The 24,006-nt window shown below is 40.9% G+C and overlaps 1 protein-coding gene across 3 annotated transcripts in view; it reads left to right on the forward strand.

The window, feature by feature from the left end:
- Positions 1–24,006, forward strand: part of DIP2B (disco interacting protein 2 homolog B) — a 236,204-nt gene that overhangs the window by 111,222 nt on the left and 100,976 nt on the right. For all 3 annotated transcript variants that reach the window (XM_036865024.1, XM_036865022.1, XM_036865023.1), the window contains exon 2: positions 9,816–9,887. In XM_036865024.1, the coding sequence (XP_036720919.1) occupies positions 9,816–9,887 (72 nt within the window). The remainder of the gene's footprint in view (positions 1–9,815; positions 9,888–24,006) is intronic.

A 24,006-nucleotide genomic window follows, 5' to 3' on the forward strand; every position in this document is an offset into this window, starting at 1 on the left:
CTTTGATATGCTTTCCTTCTTTTAGACTCTTAACACCCAAAGGCACTAACTTCACTGGCTCCTACTGCTAAGGATCTAGAACTGTGCCATGATGTGTCTTTAGAGACAATGCACTCTCTCCTCTTTTAAATAATTTTTTTTTTTTAAAGAGAACCTACCAACCCAGAATTTTCTAAATAACCCTTTTAAGGATAAAGTTAATGTTAGGACTTAAGGGTGGGACTGGGGCTGGGGTGGTGTCAAATAAAACTAGTCGAGTGTGTGCTACGTGCCAGGAACGTTTGTATGTATTCTCTCATTCAAGACTCATAAGCACTCAAGGCAGGAGTTATTCCAATTTTACCTATTATGAAACTGAAGTAGAGTTGTTCAGTAACTTGTCCAGGAGCCAGTAAATGGCAGACTGAGGGTCCAAACCCAAGTCCAGGTCTGCCTGGTGCTAAACCCTATGCTTTTTCTACTGGCTGAACCATATCAGGGATTCCTCCTGTCCTGGTTAAACATTCAGGTCATTTGTATAGCAGATCTCTTATTTGCAGGCATAGTTTTTCTAATGGACACATGAACATACCTTTTGCATTAGATGAATTAGTTTAGCCAGCTGCCTGATGATGTAGTAGACTTAGAGTTCGGTTTCTCCGTGTGTTTCAAGTGTTTTACTCTGTTGCTTTTTATTCGTTTGAACTTGCTTGGTGCCTTAGGTGAAATACCATCTGTAAGAATTCATATATATTTGACCTAGAAAACAGAACGGTGCAGCCAAAGCAATTCTATGATTTGAGTTTTGGGAGAAAGCAGTCTGGGCTTACTCTCAAGTTCTTGATGTGGAAAATGTCTAGTGATTGTCCTAAATGAGGTGAGAGGACATCTACAGAGAATGGAAATTTGAATGTCTTGAAGTTAAATTCTCTTGAAAATCTTTTGTAAGATTAGCAGAGTTAAAAGAAGAGAAGACTGTAGCTTTTATAGGCTGCCAGTTGAATACTTTAGAATCACTGATTTTTTCCAAAAGAAAAATTAGATAAAATAAAAATTCTCATCTTTCAGCAGATTGAAGTATTTTAACAGAGGTTTACTTCTGCTAGACTATGAAAATATTGTATCTTTTCACCCTTCTTTCAACATAAGATTAGTCCTATCTGTGTGCAGAAAGAAACTTCGAGAGTTTTAAAAGTAATTCAAGGTTTCAAATTCTTTGGAGTCCTCTTGGCTACTTTTAGTTCAGATAAGGGAAGAAAAATAGGTAGGAAAAGACAAAGGCCAAAATGCCTCTATATCTGGCTTAAGGGTAAGGCCATTGTTTTCTGTGACGATGAGCTTTTATTTTGTGTGTTTGTGAACCTTTATATATCACCTGTGGAAGGAGGATGTTTGGGGGATCCGTGGCTGATACATGTAATTCATTGAACGGAATTGTCATTGTAAGGAGAACGTGGTAAAATTTAACGATAGATAACTTTCTTTGTCTTCTAGCCCATGTCTCCTGGATATGATCCAAATCCTCTGCCTTTTTCAGTTTTGCTAAGATTGACCCCATTCACATTCTCAGCTATATTTTGGCTCTTTCTCTCTATGTGTGTATCTATATTCCTAACGTACGAATAGCCATAAACCCCAGTCCTACTCCCCATCTCCAGTCACAGCCAACGTGTCCCACCTTCCTGGTCTAACATTTACATGTAGAGGATAGAATAGGATTTAGATACAGGTATAGATTTGAAGGTGATGACTCTAGAACTTTTTCTTCTCAGTCTCTCATTTCTTTCCCTCCTAATTACTCCTTAACAAAACAGAGAGGCCACATTCTCCCTTAGCTGAGTATTTAGTAATGATGTGTAATCACTTCTTGCTGACTGTTTTTTTTATTGCACTTGGACATTTTCTACAGTTGGCTGTCTCATTTAAAAAATAGCTAGAAGAGACAATTCACCCAGAGCCCTATTGCAGGCAGGGTGGTAGTGGTGGTGCTGCTGGTGTTTAATGCCTTCTTGAAAATCATCTATATTTTGGGGTGAGTCATAAAAATTGTTTATCCCATGCTGTTCATTTTATGAACAATAGGTTAGTTTTATACTTTTATTGTGTCTGACTTGGGGGCCACTTACAAATGAACAGTGGACAAAGAACAATAAGAAAAGACCAAAGACCCAGATTCTAGTCTAGCCATGTATCCTTAAAAAAGACATTTATCTTGTTCTGTCATAAAGGTCATGCCTTTTCTGTTTATTGAAGAGGAATTTTTGGCAGATTAAATGAATTGTTGTCAGAATATTTTGAAAATCTAGAATGGTGGCTGCATTATATAGAGGCATTTAATGAAGAGGGAAGTAAATTGATGACCCACGAGATTATATAAGCCCTAAACTTCAAGCCTCTGAGGATCCCATGTTGAGCCTCCCCTTTGGCTGGACCTGCAGGAACAGCGGTAGGGCCAGTGTCCTGCCCTGTTCGTGGGAGACTGAATTTACAGCTTTCATATCTGCCTGTTGCTCCAAGCATGCCACTCTTCTTTCACAGCTGAGGGTTTGAGAAATAGTGTCTTCACCCTCAGTGTCTCTCTCTCCTGACAGTCATCCTTCAAGACCCAACCCAAGAGCAACTTCTGTGAAGTCTTCCCAATGTTTCTGAAGGTGAATTTGGAGCTTCTCTCTGAAGATGAATGCAGTGTAGTATTTAAGAGGAGGTGCCCTGGAGTCAGGTCTGCCTGGGTTCAGTTCTTGATCATAGCACTTACTAGGTATGACTGTGGGCAAGTTGCTTAAACTTCCTGTGCCTCACTATCCTCACCCTGTAACATGGGAATGATGATAATATCACCTGATAAGACTGCTGTGTGGCACTTCAACAGAGACTGATACATAGTAAGCCCTACATAGTAAGCCCTTGATAAGTGTTGTTGTTGTTTACTTATTTATTCTTATTGAATATTATAATTATCTTTTATCACCATTATTTCCTTCATACTTACATTAGACTTTGTATATAATCTCTAATGTAGCACTTGTCACTTTTATTGTAGTTATTTTTTTAGACCTGAAACTTCTTGAAGACATGGATACTATTTTATTCGTCTTTGCTTAACACTCTGTGTGTCATCCATTCAGTGCTCAAAAATGTTTTTTTGTGGCATCTTCCACATCCCCCCAGCCATTGCCCCCTCTGACTGAATAGGTGTGACTTTGAGGCAGAGCTGCAGTGACACATACCTTTTTATTTCCTTTGGAGCAGAAAGAGTTTATGGCTAGAGCTGTAATCCTTGCTCTCAACAAGCTGTAATCCTCGTCCAGCAACAACATACTTACATCCGACTTGGTGACCCTCCAGAATTTTCCAAACCCTGTGTTTATATAGCACCTAATTGCTCAGGGTGCTGCACAAGGTCATCTGTGAGAATTACTTAACATTGCCCTACTTCTCTCTGGGAGATGAGAATCATAAAGGAACTACCAAACATGGCCATACCCATGCAGCAGAGGAAAACTAGTAAAGCACTAAGTGACTGCGTCAGTAGGAGTTCATGTCATAGCTCTGATATTAGAAAGGCCAGATCCAAACCAAATGTCACCACTCTGTAGAGCTTTCCTTTCGGTACCCAAATAGAGAGCACGATACTTCCTTCTGGGCCCCACGCTGCAGTTGGTGTGCATCTCTCCGTGGCGCTTCATTGTGGAGCATTAGTGATGCTTGTTTGCCTTGTCTCCTCTCTCTGAACATAGTTGCCTGCCCTTGCCCCGCCCAGCCAGTAGGGTAGGGCTTCAGTAAATGTTTATGGCTATTGGAACTTTTGATATCCCAGAGCCCACACTGAGTACTTTTATTTTTATATTTTTAATTTTTAAAATTTATTTATTTTATTTATTTATTTTTGGCTACGTTGGGTCTTTGTTGCTGTGAGCAGGCTTTCTTGTGGCGAGCGGGGGCTACTCTTTGTTGTGGTGCACGGGCTTCTCATTGCGGTGGCTTCTCTTGTTGCAGAGCACGGACTCTAGGTGCGCGGGCTTCAGTAGTTGCAGCACGCAGGCTCAGTAGTTGTGGCGCACGGGCTTAGTTGCTCCGCGGCAAGTGGGATCTTCCCGGACCAGGGCTTGAACCCGTGTCCCCTGCATTGGGAGGTGGATTCTTAACCACTGTGCCACCAGGGAAGTCCCCCCACTAAGTACTTTTAATCACAGATAAAAACTTTGCAACATAGATATTATTGTTCCCCACTTTGCAGACATGGAAACCGAGACTTATCAAGAGGTTAAGTGAAACTTGTCTAGGGTCAGATAGCCAGGAAGTGATAAGGCTGTGCTCCAGGTGCAGCTGTGTCTAGCTCTTAGGTTCTGAACCACAGCATGGTGCCACTCCTCCAGTGTAAGCATACACTCCCCGAACTGCTAACTGACTTGTGAGACTATTCCTCCTGTCATCGCTGACCTTTAAGAGGCTGGGTTGGCTGGCAGGCTCGCACCCACCTCCTCCCAGGCGCTCTGTCAGTCTGCTGGGAGATGAGTTGCGGGCTGCCTGAGCCAAGCCACTTTCATTGATCCCAGGTGGCGAGGAGAGAAGTTGGGAACACACTTCCTTTCTGTTCTGACCCACACACCCATCTCTCCATAGGTCTGGTGTGGCTCTTCAAGATTGTGGTGGTACTGAAGCATCTAGACAGTCTTGGGTCACGTGGGTCTCCGACTGCTCAGGGCTGGTCTCTTGGGTCCCTGTCTCATCAGGCCAGGCGCCTTCACACCTGCTGGGTGCTGCAGACCCCTGGAAGTGGCTACTCTTCTAAGTGTTCACTAAGTGGGTGAAGAAATACGTTACCCTAGTGGGAGGGGAAGGCTAATCCTCCCTGTATTTGTTTACTTCTCAAAAAACTTGAACAACAGGTTTAACTTAGCTCTATGCCATTTTAATGCAAATTTTATACAGGTATAGTTACGGCACTCCTTTTTGTTTTATATGCCAGATGGCAAAAAATCTGTTGTGAGTAAGAACGCCTGTGGTGTGACTTAGTGTCTGTGAGCTCCAGAGGCTCCGTGCTCTCCCTGGAGGCCGTGTCGCCGAGACAACCTTCTCACGTACCCTCCTCACATTAAGTCAGCAGAACTGTCCGGCACACTCCAGACAGGATTCTTTAGTGCAACGATTTCCAAACTTCCTGAATTTTGAGACTCATTGGAGGGAACTTGTTAGAAACACAGGTATCTGGATCTTAATCCAAACTTAGTGAATCAGCATCTTCATGGGAGGGGCCTGGGAATTTGTGTTTTTACAAGTTCCTCGGGTGATTCTTAAAAATTGGGCAAGTTTAGAAAGCATTGCTTTAGTGCAGCAAAAAGTGCTTAACTACAGGTGGTAAGAGTGATAAGAGCACAGACCGTAGGAGGCAATGACAGAAATGTGGATAACAAATTCAGTTATGTGGGATAAGTAAACTCCTTCTATGTGGTCTTGCTCTCTGACTAAGGGATACCTCGCTATCTGGTGGGAGTTCCTTCCGATTTTAGTGCCCAGTGATTTACGTACTATTCCTCTCTTACTTTTCTGGCCACCTTCGAGGTCTAGCTGTCGAATTTCAGTAAACGTTTGGTTCACTAAATTTCTCTCCCTGGGCGTTTCAGCTCCTGCTAATGTAAAGACCCATTCCCCATTCATTCTCCCATTTCCAGTTTTCCACCCAAGCACATGTGTCTCGTTGATTTATTGTTCTTTCACTGCCTTCATTTTACCAATTCATTCAGTCACTCATTCAATAAGTGTCTATTGTGCCGGGCTGTAGGCGGGCTACAGAGATGAACAAGACACAGGCCCTGCCCTCAAGTGCACAGTCTAGTAGGGACATAGATGTGTAAACAAATAATTAAAATACCAGTGATGTGCTGAGTGCTATCACAGAAGTATGTGCAGAGTTGTAGGGGCACCAGGAGGAAGTGACTAACAAGTGGTGGCAAGTGTCACAGAGGAGGTGACTTTTGAGCAGGGTCTTGTACTCAGAGAAAAGGGAGGGGGCATTTGTAAGTTATATCACCGTACTCCTCACTTCTCTTTGCAGTGCATCTTCTCCTAGGGCTCTTCAGTGTCTTTGCTCTTTTATGGAACAAATGGAGCTAATTGGCATGGCTGAATCAGACTCTCTTTATTGACCTTTTTCAAAACCCGAGATGGTTGGTAGTTGAGTAATGTCCAAGATACCAAGTCTAGCAGTTTGTCCCACGATCATTTACTGACAGTGAATAGTTGATACTCTAAACACTGAAGAAAGCTTTTAAAGGCCTTTCACTTTATCAGATGTGTTCTGAGCCAGCAGAAGTGGTCTTTGTGCTTTTCAGGGAGTGGCATGTGTGCGCGTGTGTGTGCGCGCGTGTGTGCGCGCGTGCGTGTGTGTGCGTGTGGTGAAGGTAGGGGAGCTTGTGAGTGGGGAATGGGACAGGAGAATGCTTGTTTCTTTTGCAATAAAAGACATGATTTCCTGTTTCTCAGGAATGTTTCCTTGGTAGGCTCCCATGTCTCTATTAGTTTTGTGTGTTGTTAGAGATTACCTAAACTCTGCAGTTTGCTAATTTGACAGGGCTTGGTTTTTATTTCCAAAAATGCACTGTGGGTTTCTCTTACTTCACTAGGAAAACAGAGATGAAGGGCCATTGTGATTAAATTTGTACAGTCTAGTAAGTAGTCATGATTGCACTTTTAAAATGTTTGTTTCTTGAAATAATGGATGCTTATTGTAGAAAACTTATAAAATACAGGCATGCAAAATTGAAAAGAAGCTAAAACCAATCCATAATCTTGCAAGCCATAACTAACCACTCAATATTTTGGTGTATAAAAATCCAGAATTTTTTCTATGCATATACATGTATGTATAAAAATGCTGTTATTCCAGAAATTGAATATATTGTGTAAACTGTTTAGTATCTTGCCTTTTTTTTCCTGTTACATAATTTGACCATCTTATGTTAACAAATACATATCTACAGAACCATTCATTCTTAATGAAAAAAACTTTATTGTTGAGATTATATAAGTCATTCAGGCTTTTTTTTTTTTTTTTTTAAATCAAACTCTGTTAAAGTATATAAAACAAATGAAAATCCCCCATAATCTCATTCCCCCAAAGATAAACATTTAATATGTATATATATATATATATAGCCTTCTAGACTATTTTCTTTATATATGCAAACATTTCTATTACCTTTTGGTTTTTTTTTTTTTTTACAAAATTAGTTCCTATTATACCTACTGTTCTGCAACTTGCCTTTTACCCTTAATATATTTTATTTTATTTTTTAAAAGTTTTTTAATATTTTTATTTATTTATTTATTTGGTTGTGCCAGGTCTCAGTTGTGGCTTGCCGGTTCCCCAGTTGCGGCACATGGGCTCCTTAAGGCGGACTCCTTAGTTGTGGCACGTGGGCTCCTTAGTTGCGGCAGGTGGGCTCCCTAGTTGTGGCTCGTCGGCTCCTTAGTTGTGGCATGTGAACTCTTAGCCGCAGCATGCATGTGGGATCCAGTTCCCTGACCAGGGATCGAACCCGGGCCCCCTGCATTGGGAGTGTGGAGTCTCAACCACTGCGCCACCAGGGAAGTCCCCCCTTAATATATTTTAGATAGCTTCCTGTGCCAGTACATTTGGAATACCTGCATAATATTATGTGGATCACGGTTTCTTGTCCTCAACACTACTGACATTTTACACTGGTTAATTCTTTGTCGTGGGCCTGTCCCGTGCATTGCAGGATGCTTAGCAGCGTCCTGGCCTCTATCTTTTAAATGCTGGTAGCATCCCTTCCTCTAGTTGTGACAAAAATGTCTCCAGATGTTGTCACTTGTCCCCTGGAGGGCAAAGTCATTCCTAGTTGAAAGCCACTGATACAGATGGTCTATAATGTAAGCATCTAGAGTCCTTCCAGTTTTTCCATGATAAAGAATGGGTCAGGGAATATTCTTATATTGATTTTTGTGCACCTCTGTGAATTTTATCGTTGAATAAATTCCTAGAAGTGCAGTTGGTGAATCAGAATTTTGATAGAAATTGCCAAATTATTCCAGAGATTGTATCGATTTATTTTTCAACTATATCCTGATGGTTCCAAATCAATATCTCTTTCTGAAGTTCTAGGTTCAGGTAGCCAACTGTTGATTGGACATCTCCTCCTGTGTGTCTCATAACCCTTTCCTAAGCTCAACTCTCATCTTCTTCAACCCACCAAACATGCACTTCTTGCTGTATTTCTCTGCCAGAGAATATCATGACCATCTGCCTGGTTGCTCAAGCCAGAAACCTTCTCCATCCTACACTGAACCAGTCATCAGATCCTATCTAGTCTTCCTCCCTAACGTCTCTCTTAATCCATTCACTTCTTTTCATCCCTTCTACCTCTATCTTTAATTTAAGCTACTAGTAACCAGCCCAGATCACGATAGTAGCACTGGGGCAAGAACTAGCCTCTCTGGCTTTTACCCTTGGTTCCACGCTCCTCAGGAAGAGTAAACTTGCTGCACTCTGTGATATGCACGTGTTACTCCCCTGCTTAAGCCCTTCACTGAGCCCCGCTGCCTCTCCCCCATCTGCTCCATCAGTCAGATGCTGAGGCCAACACATCTAACGTTCATCACCCATGATTTCAAATCTCTGTATCCATCAGAATAGGCTTTTTTCTCCCCACCACATATATTTATTCACCAGATACATTTATTCCCCCAGCTTTGAATTACTCGCTGTCCCTTAAATGTCCCTTTGTTCTCCTGCTGCATTTCCTGGTCCTTTTATTTTTATTTTTTTTTTATTTTTAAAAGTATGTATTTATTTATTTATTTATGGCTGTGTTGGGTGGGTCTTCGTTTCTGTGCGAGGGCTTTCTCCAGTTGCGGCAAGCGGGGGCCACTCTTCATCGCGGTGCGCGGGCCTCTCACTATCACGGCCTCTCTTTGTTGCGGAGCACAGGCTCCAGACGCGCAGGCTCAGTAATTGTGGCTCACGGGCCCAGTTGCTCCGCGGCATGTGGGATCTTCCAGACCAGGGCTCGAACCCGTGTACCCTGCATTGGCAGGCAGATTCTCAACCACTGCGCCACCAGGGAAGCCCCTCCTGGTCCTTTTAACCCTGCTCTCTGCCCATCCATTTTCTACCCTTTCTTTAGGACAAAGCATATTTCTTGAACTCTTCAGCCACATAGTTTCTCCTCTATTAATCAGTTTTATCCTTACTGCATTTATTGTATATGTACTTTTTCATTTAACCTTGTGAAAAAGACATATATGAATAGAAATAATACAAACCAGTGAACCAAGTGGAGAGGATATGGGAATTCCAGCTCCAAGTTCCAGCACAGGTCCTAGGGTGCAAAAGGGCGTTTCAAAAATCCCATCCCAGTGTGTGAACCTAGACTTCTCCCCTTAACTGGACTTTTGATTTTTATGTGGTTCTGTAGAGCAATGTAATTGAATACCTCCCAAGTCAATTGCATTCATTTGGTCAAACTAAAACCTTGGAGAGAAGTTCATTTGTCTGCCAGCCTTGCCACGTTCCATTTTGGTATATCTTAAATACCACGGAAACAAGGGTGCCTAGGAACTTGGGAATCTCTGACATGGAATGCAGCATACTGCTCTGCTAGATTGGTGTAGGGACAAGCCCTGCAATTTTCCACAAGAAGTCAGCTCCAATCCTGTGGGAAATCACACATAGCAAAATCCTTGGCAAAGAACTATACATTTTTTTCCTACTCTCTATGTAGTAATTCTGTAACACTGTAATTAATTTTATTTCTACAGTGAACAACCACAGAGTAAGAATAATGCATAACCTGTTTCTGTTCTTGCTATTTTAGGGGACATCACACAGAAGGGATATGAAAAGAAAAGGTCAAAACTCCTGTCTCCTTACATCCCGCAGACACAAGGTAGGCAATGAGAAGTGGTTTAAACCTTTTCAGTAAGAATGCTGTCTTACAGGAGATCTGTCTTTTTTGTTGGTTCCTGTTTTTCCCCACCCCCTCACCAGGGAAGAGAAAAAACAGAAGGAAGGAAAGGAGGAAATGAATCTTAATTGAGCATCTGCTGTGTGGTAGGCACTTTTAAAATACCCAAAGTCATCAAATCATTTATACAGAACTTGGGTGGTAGTGTGTCTATGCATAGCTGACATGATTCAATGGCAGAAAATTCCAGGTCATGGAAAAACTGCATCTTATTAATGCCTGAGCATGAACTGTAATGGAGAGGAGCAAGTGGGGCAAAGATAAGAAGGAGGGACAGATTTAGTATTGCAAGGCAACCCAAGGATTGCAGTCCCTGAGCATTTGGGGGTAAGAACCCTAAATAAACTTTTAAACTATTTCACAGCCTGACTTATTCCTTCTGCAAAGAGACTGGCGTGTTCTTTATATATCAGAAAGTTCTGAGTCACTTCTGTGCTTAATTCCAGGCGGGTTGCTGGAACCTTTGCCTCCAGGCAAGGCTGTCTGTTTCTAAGTCATCATATTTTTAAAGTTACTCAGCCTCCAGGATTTCCTCTGATAGCCTGTTTCTATTTAATAACTTTTACTATAAAGAGTTTTTTCTTTATTCCTAATTTCCACCCTGAAATCAGAGTCCATTTCCACAAGACTGTGTTTTGTGGAACTAATAATTGCTCTTATTTCTGGATTATAATACCTTGAGGACTTTGGATCCCCCATGGTTCTAATATCAAGCCTTGCACAAGGTTTATAGTCTGTAAATATTTGTTGAATGGATAATGGAATAAATAAATGAGCAATGGTGGTATACCAATAGATTTCACTGAAGTCCTTGTTTTATTTCCTGCATTATTCTTGGAAATTCCTCCCTGCAAAAACTAGTAGGTCAATTCAGTGATAGCCAGTTTAAAATATCTTAATGAACAGATGGATGTAGAAATGAACTGAGAGAAAAGAGGTGGAAATCAGGCCAGTGACAGCTAATGAAAAGCCAGCTTTTGCTGAGCAAGGCATGACAGAAAAGGGGAGTCCTCTGACTGGCTGCTTAATTATGGATCTGGTCCATGCCTCTGTAGGCCCAGAGATTTACTGTAGTCACTTTGTGCAAAAGCAATCAGATCCTGAGAAAATAACTCAGTAAGGAATGTAACGATAAAAAGGACCATGATCTGTCTCTTATCTGTTGTCAGGCTACAAAGAAACCAAGTCATGTTCAAAAACCAGTTTATGAATTTACTGTGAGAAACCACTGAGACACATTCAAGTCTGTGTGGCCAGCACATTCTTGCCCCGCGGGCAGGCCCACGAGAGGAGCTTGATCACACATAGAAGGTTGCTTAGTGAGAATGGATATGACGAAGCAGACATTTAGTTGCAGCAGGCCAAGAGAACGTGACATCGCACCTCACAGTAGGGCTGGTCTTGCATGTGACCTCATGGGGGAAGTGGAAACCGTTTGAAGGCAGCTCCTTCAGCTTCCTGCTGTCAGACTTCAAACCCACCACATCAGTGCCCGTCATGTTTATTACCTCCTCCCTTCTGGTTGAAGAGGTGATCTGCCCCTCCTAGCCAAGGGCAGTCCTTTCACCTGGGCTTTTGATCCCATCTCCTCCTCCCTTTTCAGAAACCTTATACTATCATCCCTTGACACCAAGGACAGGGCAGTGGGAGCGGGCCACCCCAGTGCAGGCAGTGAGGGGTGCAGTATCTGTAGAAATTTTAAAAGCAGTAACAAAACCAACAAAAAGTTGGGCTGCTTTTTCTTATCAGCGTGGATAGCAATTCTAAATGCTGTAAGTAGTAAAATCTCCTCCCGCTGAGGCAGACAGCTGCGCTGCCCCCTCGGTATGCCACTGCAGTCAGCTCCCTGTCACTCTCTCCCTCTCAACCAGATTATTCCCCCAGCAGTTCATCATACTCATTACTGTTCTTTAAAAAAAAAATCCTCCCTTGGGAATTCCCTGGTGGTCCAGTGGTTAGGACTCGGCGCTGTCACTGCCGGGGCCCAGGTTCGATGCCGGGTCGGGGAGCTAAGATCCTGCAAGCTGCGTGGCATGGCCAAAAAAGAAATCCTCCCTTGTCGACCACTTCCATCTCTACCCTGTCTGTCTCCCCTTTATGATCAGACTGCTGAGAACTGTCTATATTTACTATCCCTGTTTTCTCAACACCTTCTCACTTCTCAGCCCATTCCAGCCCCTTCTGAAGCTGCCATAAGTGATATCTCAGTACTATCTGCCACTCTACCTCTTGAAATACTCTCCTCATTTTCTTACTCCTCTCTTCATGTTGCTCCTAGTCATCTTTGCAGGCTCCTCCTCCTCTGTTAAATGTTGGAATTCCCAAGGCAAGACCTCAAGCCCTCTTGACATCTCACTCTATATCAGTGGTTCTCACATTTTAGCCTACATCAGAATCACTGGAGGACTTGTTAATATACAGATTGCAGGACCCCGTTCTCAGGGTCTCTGATTCAGTAGGTCCAGGTTGGGGTTCGAGAATTTGCATTTCTGTCAAGTTCCCAGGTGATGGTGCTGGCATGGAGAACCAATGCCCTGTCTCCCTAGAGCTTTTCAGCCATCCCTATGGCTTTAATTGTCATTTAAATACAGGTAACTCCCAAATATGTGTCTTCAACCCAGATCTCTCCTGAGCTCCTGATCATATAGACCCGACTGCATACTTAACATCTCCATTTATATGTCTTAAAGGAACCTTCATTTCAGCCAATCCAAACATATCCTTTAAATTTATGACTTCTGCACACCACCCCTACCACCAGCACCAACCCCTCCCTACACGAGTGCATTCACACAAAACTATGACATGCAACATGCCCCCAGGCTTCTCTTCTAGTTTTCCCCTTCTGAGTGAATAGAACTCACATCCATAAGCCCAGCAACTAGGGATTTAAAAGTCATCTCAGCATCCCCTTCATTTCCCATCTCTTGTCTGTTACCAAGTTCTGTTTTCTGTTTCTTCATAAGCCAGTTTTGGTAAGTTTAATTTTTCTAGGAAATTGTCTATTTTGTATAAGTTTTCAAATTTATGGTTCATGACATTCACAGTATTCTCTTTATTTTTAAAGCCTTTGTTTATGTTTTACCCTTATCTCTTCTCTTTTTTCTCTTGATCAGTCTTCCTAGAAGTTAGTCTTTTCAAAGAACAAGCTTTTGATTTTGTTGATCTTTTTAATATCTCTTTATTTTCTGATTTCTCATTTTCGGCTCCTGTATATTTTTCCTTCCTTGCACTCTTTTTGTTTACCATTTTGTACTTTTTCCTAAAATTCCTGAGTTGGACGCTTAGGTTTTCTGTCTTCTTTACTAAGCTGAGTGTTTCTCAGTTTGACTGTGGTCAGAGAACATGCCTGTTCAAAACCAAGTCACAATTAGAATCTTTATTTTCCTCCCAAACAAAATGAGGACTTTAAGAACAAATGCATTTTTAGTACCACCTTGTCTACATACCCCCTCAATTATTAGTTATTATTGTTTTAAGTAGTTAATAGTAGTTAATATCTGTTTCTTTGTTCACTGTTCCTTTGTATATCTCACTCCTTCCTCTCAGTTCAATTCGTTCTTCCTTAAGTCCATCCTACAGTAGTTACGTATTTTAATGACGGTTTCTTAGTGGTGAAAAATCTTTCAATTTGTGTTTGTCACTTTCTTTTCCCACCTTTGTTCTTGAATCTATTCATGTCTTTCCCAGAAATGGATTGTTTGTAGGACTGGGCTATATTATACAGATTCTGTAGCAAAAGAAGAGATTACACCTTGACATTTTTACCCCATATGTCTTTGTAGATTTTGAAGAAGGCATTTAGTTTGATTTTTTTTAATGGCATTGGATTTAATGCAGATTTTAAACTTACTGAATTGTATTAATGCTTTATATAGGATTAAATGAAATGAAAGTCATTTTAACACTTTTAGTAGGAGTTTCCTACTTACTTCTAGAGGGATTCAACCTCTTTCAAACTCTTTCTGTTACCTTGTTAGATTTCATCCCCTCCAGTTGTGAGGTGTGCTTCATTGTGAGGGTGGCTCCTTGAGTGTAGTATATAAAAACAACATTCTCCACCAATCTCTCTTGAAAGAAAAAAGTAATACTGCTTGCATCATTGTACTACTAGAACAATTACATGCACATGCTTATCTAAAAATTCAGTGAGTGATTTTCCATACAGAATTGATTTGGAGTTATCTTAGGTTGCATATTTATGTATATTTTAGATTTCTTTTCTCAAATGTTACATAAATCTTTAAAATAGGACTTCAGAAAAAAAATTAATTACATGGGACTGAGTGAACTGATGAGGATGAGTATAATTTTTGTGACTTTCTGTCTGAATTTAAAAAAAAAAAAAATCCCACAAGGACTCAGAGGCAAAGAATATACAAATCAATTTTCACTGCAAAGTAAAGGAGCTGTTACAGTGGAGGATTACTGGACTGAATGTCAATATTATGACATAGTATGAGTGTGTTTCATGTTTGGTAATTGCAATCATTGTTGCTTTTGTTGTGGTCATTCATGTACAATGCTTGGTGTCAGTCTATTTATGTCTTGTAAAAATAAAATACAGTGTGTGTGTGTGTGAATAAAAAAAAAAAAAAAAAAAAATAGGACTTCAGAAAAAAATTAACAATGTAACAGGGAAAATGGGGAAATGTGGAAGAGAACACAAGGTTGAAGAAAATACTTAGTGGAAATTGAGTAAGGACAGTTTGGGGTAATAATAAACATAGCTTATTAGTTCACTAACATCACAGGGGTTAGATTCTAAACTTACTGTATGACAAAAATCTGATGTCTCAAAATTACCCTTGAAAATCACTTAAACCTAGCAACATTGGAACTGATTGTTGTTTCTTTAGTTTCTACAAAACCCAAACTTTATCTGGTATTTAAGGGCATGCCGTATGAAATTCATATCTTGATAAAGGTTAAAACCATACTCAAGGGCCGCAAGATGCTCTCACTATGAGAGGCAAGGGAGAAATGAGGATGTGGCAGGTTCGTATCTCCTCGTTCTGAGCCATATGCTCTTCGAAAGGAATGACCCATAGAACATCTTTCAGTGGCTTGGAAGCTACGAGAGCCTGGATATCAAGCTTCCCACACACCTCAGTTAGCAGCTTTGCAAGGAGAAGAGGCCAGAAATTAACTCTCTTTTGGCAAGGCCCAAAGAATTGATTATTCAAACCACATACACTCTTAACTCCTCTGTAAATTAGTCGCTCTTGGCCACTCTTGGAGTTAGAAGAAAATGGAAGGTTTTGTGCAGGGAGGCAACTTCCTGGACTGATCCTGTAATCTAATCCTTAAGATGTTTTGCATACAAGTAACTGATTAATTCCAAATAGCTTTAATAGAAAAGAGTTTATTCTGATGATACCATTTATGAACATTTATTCTGATGTTTATTCTGACAGAACCTCAGGTCAGCACGTATTTACTATGTGCTTCCTGTGCTCCAAGTACTGTTACGACATCAGGAGGCAGCCAGCATTGGACAAGACTGCCTGGGACCCCCTGGCTTGCTCCCTCAGTCTACTAGGGGTTTGCTCAGCTACGACTAACACTAAGAAGGCTTCCTTGACCAGCTTTATCACAAACAGTCCCCACTCCCATGATCTGCGCTGCATTTATAAAAAGCTCTCTCTGACTGTCCCATAGATTATGGTTTGTTCGTGTGTCTTATTCCCCTACTGGACTCTTAAGGTCTTTATAATCAGGAACATTCTTTTTTTATTATTGTTTCTTCATGTCCCCAGTTTCTAGCATTAGTACCTGGCACATAGTAGAATTCTATAAATGTTTATGGAACTAAACAGAAGGAACATTTAGAATTTAGAAATATTTCCTTTCGTAAACATCTGTGAAGATGGAAGTGTCAGATAATGAAAAAAGCAGATTACTCTACAGATTGGAGAGTGATTGGTCCTGGCAACTTGTCTCTACCTTCAATAGATCTTTGATTTAGATCTACTAATCTCAAGAGACTGTGCACAGCATATTGATTCTCATCAATATTATATTATAACATTATATCAATATTAGCATTCCTCTTTACTTAACTTTTATTTTTAAATGAAATTAATGAATCTATTTTACAGAGTCAAATGCTACTACGAGGTTTGTAACAACAACAAAAATAAGCAGTGTCCTCTTCTTCCCCAGAGACAGCTTCTTTCAACTGTTTTAACTGTTTCTTCTGGCATTTACCTCTGTAGGTAAAAGATTAGAATTTTTCTCTCTTACACATTCTTCCCCCAACCACCTGGACACCACACACTCCCTTTCCCTTTACCCCTTCCTTCACATCTCCCATCTCATACTCATTGTGGGCTGTCTGTTCAATGTATTACTTTTGTTGTTGCTAAGTCAGCATTCAGTGTTTGCATTATTTTGATTATGTAAATATTATTCACAGCTAAGTCACTTGGTTTACTAGGATTACATTTCCGTTCTTTCTCTCTCTCTCTCTCTCTTTTTTTTACAGTTAATCCATCATTTTATATTATTATTATTATTATTATTTTTGTAGAGACAACCTCTTGATGCTGTCTCTCTTCCTGAACTGATTGTTTCCTTGTCCTGCTACAGGCCTTTATTATCATTCTAGTGGTGGTTTGGGAAGGAGTGGGGGATAGATAGATGTGTTTATTCTGCCCATGTTTAATCAGGATTCTTTATCCTAACATCTCTATTTAAGGATTGTTCAAAACTTGTACAAAGATCATTTCTATCAGTCTAAAAGATCTCAAAGACTTCAGTACCTCATTTGCTGGTTGTTCACCAGCAAGCTGATCAAATGGTCTCTACCACAGCCTGATTAAGTGTTGAAACTGGGGAGGCCTCCCTCCTTTGGGTGGTTCTGAGAACGAGCCTGGCCTCAGCTCTGTTTTGCAACTCTCTGCTATTTAAAACTGCCCTTGAAGTTCAACGGTGGCATCTTCTCTTGGACCCACATCCTTTGCTTAGGACATTACTGCAGCTTCTGTTTTTCATGGCATTGATGTACACATTCCATTCTGTTCTTCGTGTATTTGAGATCATTTGTGATCTTTGTATATTTGTTTTTCTTCCTTCATCCATTGACTTTGTCCTACTGTCTTTCACTTCATTTAATTGTGTTTGTCTTCTGCTTCAGAATAAGATCTCGCCTTTATATATTCCTTCCTGGGCTAGGGTTTCCACATTATTTTTCCCCTGGGCCCTTACCTGCTGCCCTTTTAGGGGGTAAGACATGTCAGTTTATGAATACGCTTACGTGTTGGCATTTTCTAGCTTGTCTTGGTAAGAAGTGCTGGTGGCCCAAAGGTTCTTTCCAAACTTGGATTCCTTTTGTGGTTGCTTCCTATTTTGCTGCAGGGTATTTGCTCACCAGTGTTTCAGTGTATGTACATATGCTGCACTTGCCAGTTGTTCCCCACCCCTTTCGTCCCAGCTCTTCTGAGTTCAGTCCTGCCTTTGAGATTGTGCAAATGTGTATATAACCGAGTGAAAATGAAACAAAAGAAAGCCTTGTAAGTTTTATCTTCTCTCTCTAAAGGCTCTGATAACTCCTCTCAAGGATAGTCTGTGATCCTGTTATTCTTACTGACCTCATGTAATTGTAAGAAAATTGTGAGAGGCACAAATTTTTGCATAAAATGTTTGCGGCTTAGAGATACACAAATAAGCAGCCTTCTCAGATTAACAGTTAACCATATCCTTTAAGTTGGTATCTCTTCATTTTTGTCTTTGTTTTTCCCAGCCACCCACTCTCATTGGTGGAAGTGAGAAGACAGAGAAGATCTTAATTTCTTTATTTTAACTGAAATTTTGGGTGCCTGCAGTGTAAGACCCAGAGCTAATTACTGCAGGAGATAAAAGGATGAATTAAGAACCAGCCCTCTGACCTCAAGTTTATTTATACTATAAAATAGGAAAGATAGGTATACAAAATGAGAATCATAAAAGATAGAGTGAAATAAGCACTGGAAGAAAGTTCTAAACAAAATATTATGGAAATTCAAAGGGACGTGAACCTAAAACTAGCTACTGAAATCAAGAACAGCATTTTGGAATGCTGTAGAACATTCCCAACCATATGAATGTTAAGTAGACAGAGTGCCTCTTTGTGTGCTGGGGGTGGGATCGATTGTATTTTCTCCTATCACGTTTTGATGTAAAAGTTCCTTCCCAAGTGAGGGTCACAGAATAATGGAAAGAACATGGAATTTTTTATTCAGTCCCAGTTCTGCCCTTTTCATTAGCTAGGTTTGGACACTTTTATCATCGCTATGAACTGGAAGCACGCATTGCAATCTTACCTGTACCCACATGCCTCATTGGAAGGAAGTCCACTGTCTTTTGGGACTTCTCTTTCCTCCTGAATTGTCCAAGAACCCCCTGGGGATATAGGTAGTGCAGGAGGAGATGTGGTCAGTGCAGCCTCCACACCCAAATGGGAAGAAACCCCATTGTCTGCTGCTGCTCCTCAGTGCCTCACGGGGCGCCACTGAAAACCGAACCCTTGCCTTGTGACCAGCAGTGCTGTCCCACTGCCAACCCTGGGTCCTGCATCAGTCACTCTGAGGAAGGAGCCCACTCTGCTCGGCTCAGCCAAGGTACCCCCACTTGGATTCTCAGGGCAAAGCTCTTGGTATTGTGTTCTTTTAGTCCACGCACAGGCCATTTCTGATGCCAAGCGGCCCAGGAAGCTTCAGATTTACCCTAGGCAGGTGGCCCTTTCCAGACTGTGAATGCGGACTCTTTCTTTCCTCCCTTCCCCCAGGCAGCGAGGCAGGTTTAATCACCCATCCTTCTGAGGAAAACTCTCCTCAGTGAGCTCCCAGGGAAGAGTCTCTGAGTGATTCAAGGTAACCTTCACCCAGGGTGGAGGGTGGAGATGGGAGTGGAGGCTCTGTTTATAATGAGTCAACGTGATTATGACACACTCTCACTGTAGAAAAACAAATTTAATCTGTTGTAGGTGTCCTGCCTCCGTAATGTATCTATCAGACAGTGTTATTGCGAAGGTAAAATGAGATGGTGTTATGAGTTTAAGAGCTGTGGAAACTGTATTATCACTGTTTTCTGTCATGTCCCTTTCTAAAGCCCTTTAAAGGCTGCCCTTTTGGTTAGGAGAAGTGACCTGACCTGCTTTTCTTCTACGGCCTCATTTGTCTCACTCCACCTCTTTCACTGTGCTTCACAGCCCCACCATCTTTCTTGAGACTTGTCAAGCCTCTTCTCCCTCACGGGACTTCTACAAATGCCACGTTGCTGTGTAAACTAGCACTTCCCACAACCCTCACCCCCAAGCTGAAGCCCGAGTCAGCCTCTCCTTTAACAGGCTCTTCCTGAAACTCTAGTACAAATTAAATTCCTCATTACGTGGGCTCAGAGATCCTTGTCTTTTTCCTTCTCAGCACCTATCACGCTGTAAAAGATACACGTGACTGGTGATCACTTATTTAATATATTTCTTCTCTGACACCAGCCCCGAGACCAGTGACCATGTCTGCTTAAAAAGTTGAAGCATTATGTTAGCTGGTTCTCAGAGCACGTCCTCCTTCCCTCTATTACTCTTACAGGTGAAAACTCCTGTTTAATCATTGGCAGAGTTGAAAGATAAGAAGCCAAGGTTGGCTGTCCTCCATGTTCCTGATTTGGAGATTTTGCATGGTTTTATACTAAAGATCAGCTTCTTTTCCAGGTTATCGCTGTTATTATGTTCAAACAGTAGAATCATGCAAGACTCTGATGTCTCTTTCTGCCAGAGAACCATAAATTGTGTACATGCTGACCATTGAGAAAGGAGGCTTTGTGTTGTAGAGAAATGAAAATTTGTCTAAACTTATTGTTAATAAACATTGTAATGTAACATCATCACTATTTAAACATAATGGTGACCCCTAGTGGATATTCTGTATAACAGACTGAAGGATCTGGGAACTCCCAACTGAGCGGTCACTGTGTGTAGTGATCAGCGAGTAATTTTTTTCTTTGAATGTCAAGTATGTTTCACAATAGAATTTAGACGTTTTGAAGAAGGCTTGATTTATGAGGTTCACAGCTCTCCTTATAGCTGTCTCCTTACCTAACCTATATTTAGGGTCTTTTAAAATTAATTTGATTTTATACATAGCTCTTTCAGTAAACAAAATGGTAAAGAAATGGTAAAGTTCTCCAGAGTACCTCATCCCTACCTCATCCCAACTACTTAGGGGATTTTATATCCCCTCCAATCCATATAATTGTATGTGAATAGTTTTTACGTGCACAATTGTAATTATATACATAATATTTTGTGTTCTTTTATTATTATTGAGACCTTTTCATGTGTCTGCATAGTCAACAGTTTTTCACTTTTCCTGGCGTAAAATATGTATCTCATCATGTTGATACATAAGTTAATTCTGTCTTTGCTTTTAGCTTCTTACTGTGGTAATGAAACTGTGCACATCTTATTCAAAATATAGAAATCTCTACTTTTGGGCCCCAGGTAGTTCCTGAGATTCTGGTTGGAGTGTGAAACCATGGCCAGGGAAACGATTCATCTTTAAGCAGCACCTTGCCTGCCCAGCTGCATTGGACATGCTGTTAAATAATGCCCTGCTGGGCCCCTATGTCCTCAGACCTCTTCCTCCTCTTTCAGGAGACCGGAGGTCCATGTTTCCTGCTTCCTTCTGTGATGAATTGGTGCCCTGGCAAGTAAGCTAAATAAGCAGTAAGCGTTCCAGATTTTTTAATCCAACCAGGACATAGTTTCCTCCTTCTCCACCTCCAGATATGCATTGAATTACCATTGCTTTGGGAAAGAAAAAGAAGACAATTGATTTTAGAAGATTGGAAAATCCTGCTCACAATGTCATAATTTATCTAGGAAACTGAAAACTGGGCATTATTTTAACTTATTTTGGTAAGAATCTGCTCTCTGTGGTATGGCCTTCAAATTAAGAAAATCCAATATCATTTTTATTTTCGTCTTTATACTTAACTGTTACCTTGATATTCTATAATGAACATATATTATTTTTATATCCTGAAAAAGAGAACTTCTCTAAATTATGGAAACCCAGTAAAGCTATGGAATAATATATAAACATCCATCTCATCACCTAGAAATAATGGCTATTAACAGTTTACTGTATTTGCTCTCCATTTTTTTCAGCACACATATAAAATATATCTGTAAGTCTTATGTTTAAAAAGTAAAACTCCAATACATGGAAATAAAAATTTATAAAATAAAATCTTAATAAATTGGAGTGATTATTAACAAACAGATTAGCTACAGAGTTTCATCATTAAGCTTCCCTGTTATTCTTCCTTCTTCCTTTCTTCCTTCCTTCCTAAAATTTATCTATTTATTTATTTATTTATTTTGGCTGCTTTGGTTCATTACTGTGCGCGGCTTTCTCTAGTTGTGGCGAGCGGGGGCTACTCTTAGTTGTGGTGTGCGGGCTTCTCATTGCGGTGGCTTCTCTTGTTGCAGAGCACGGGCTCTAGGCGCGCGGGCTCAGTAGTTGTGGTTCACAGGCTATAGAGCGCAGGCTCAGTAGTTGTGGCGCACGGGCTTAGTTGCTCCGCGGCATGTGGGATCTTCCCGGACCACTGCTCGAACCTGTGTCCCCTGCATTGGCAGGTGGGTTCTTAATCACTGCGCCGCCAGGGAAGTGCCCTCTTTATTTATTTATTTTTGGCTGCTTTGGGTCTTCGTTGCTGCATGTGGGCTTTCTCTAGTTGCAGCAAGCAGGGGCTACTCTTCGTTGCTGTGTGCATGCTTCTCATTATGGTGGCGTCCCTTGTTGCAGAGCACGGGCTCCAGGATGCACAGGCTTCAGTAGTTGAGGTGCGCGAGCTCAGTAGTTGTGGCTCGTGGGCTATAGAGCGCAGGCTCAGTAGTTGTGGCGCACGGGCTAAGTTGCTCCGCGGCATGTGGGATCTTCCCGGACCAGGGCTTGAACCATGTCCCTTGCATTGGCAGGCGGATTCTTAACCACTATGCCACCAGGGAAGTCCTTCCCTATTATACTTAAAGTATATTCCTAGGATTCAGTTCCTAGGAATTCATTTTATTCTTTTTTTGTTTCTTTTATGTCACCTCTCTTGAACCTAAAGCAAGTGTATTAAACATTTGAACCAAGCTTGTTCTGTCAGAAATCCATGTTTTTGTGGCATTGTGCTTTGGGCACCCGAGGAATGCTCACTGAACAAACTTGTCAGCCACTTACTGAACTGCAAGTTGACCTTTTGGTTTCATTTCTGGCAAGCTACCTTGAAATGTCTGTCATGATTTTAGACCCAAAAGAGACCTGGTCTGCTTGGATGACTAAATACCGAGGGGACCGAGAAAAACTTTGCAGAGCATCATACTAATGTTGCTTGGTGAATAGCGTGTTGGAGGCTTTTTTTTTTTTTCGGTACCAGTTCAGTAGATCTCTTGGCTAAGTGTCATCTGACTCTCAATTCTCATCAGATGTCTGTATTTATGTTACATTTCCTTGTGGTTTGTTCTTTGATAACCTCTAGATAATCCTGAGTGGAAATGTTCGTTCTTTCTAATTCTTCCTCAAATTTATCAACTCCCAGTTCCCCTATCACCTCCCGATCATTTCTGGTAAAATTTTTACTTAGTCCACATTATCTTCTTCTTCCTAATTAATTACATTGAAAAAATACAAAATAAAAGCATAGTGAGGGAGGAATCAGAAAAAATACATCAGCCTTTTGTTTCCATCCTTTGTGAAATGGAGAATCCATGTCCTTCTTTTTATCCTTTGGATTATTAGCTATCTAATTTGAAAGCACCATGTTTTCTTAGCAGGGTAGTTTGGTTCATCCTAGCAGATCTGCTTACTTAATTAAAAAAAAAGAAATTAGTGACAGGTAATTCAGTTTTATATTCACTATAACCCTCCAAAAAGTAATACAAAGCTAGTGTTTTAAAATGGTGCTTTATCTGTTTAAGTCAAACCATTTCTCTGTGCATGTTTACAGGCAAAGTAGCTCATGTGTGCTAATCTGATTTCCTTCCTGTATGTATCATCTGACCATACAAATAAAAATAGCCCCTTTCTATTTTTTGTTCTCTATTTAAAGTTAATTGAAATATGTTTTAGATAATTTATCTAGTGAATGGCTGAAAACTTTATTTGGAGGGGCTTTTTGCAGTATCTTTCACATGAAGGGAGATGATTTAAAAAAAAAAAAAAATTAGCTCCTGACTGTAAATCCTGAAGCATTTAGATGCTCCTAAGCTAAATTATTAATTCTGATTGCTTTCCTCTTAAGAGCCTTGGGAGAATTTTCATATAACCTTTTCAGGTTGAGAACCTGTGGAGTTAGACCCTGGTTTGAATCCGGCCTCTGCCATCCCCTGGCTCTGCCATCCCTGGCTCTGTAACCCTAATCCCTGTCCTCTTTTCTTTTCTGTAAAAAGTTGATAGTGATAGTCTGGCTTTGTAGGGTTGTTGTGAGGAATAAATAGATAAAATGTGCAAAACTTCTAAATTACACAGTGCCTCGCACAAAGCAAACACTTAAAATGTTAGGTTTTATTATTATTATTTTTTTAACATCTTTATTGGAGTATAATTGCTTTACGTGGTGTGTTAGTTTCTGCTGTATACAAAGTGAATCAGCTATACCTAAACATATATCCCCATATCTCCTCCCTCTTGCATCTCCCTCCCACCCGCCCTATCCCACCCCTCTAGGTGGTCACAAAGCCCGAGCTGATCTCCCTGTGCTATGTGGCTGGCTCCCACTAGCTATCTATGTTTACAGTTGGTAGTGTATATATGTCCATGACACTCTCTCACTTCGTCCCAGCTTCCCCTTCCCGTGTCCTCAAGGTCCGTTCTCTACGTCTGCGTCTTTATTCCTGTCCGTCCTGCCCCTAGGTTCTTCAGAACCATTTTTTTTTTAGATTCCATAAATATGTGTTACCTACTGTATTTGTTTTTCTCTTTCTGACTTACTTCACTCTGTATGACAGTCTCTAGTCCATCTACCTCACTACCGTAACTCAATTTCGTTTCTTTTGAAGCTGAGTAATATT

This window comes from Balaenoptera musculus, chromosome 10, assembly GCF_009873245.2.
Source record: "Balaenoptera musculus isolate JJ_BM4_2016_0621 chromosome 10, mBalMus1.pri.v3, whole genome shotgun sequence".
NCBI lineage: Eukaryota > Metazoa > Chordata > Mammalia > Artiodactyla > Balaenopteridae > Balaenoptera > Balaenoptera musculus.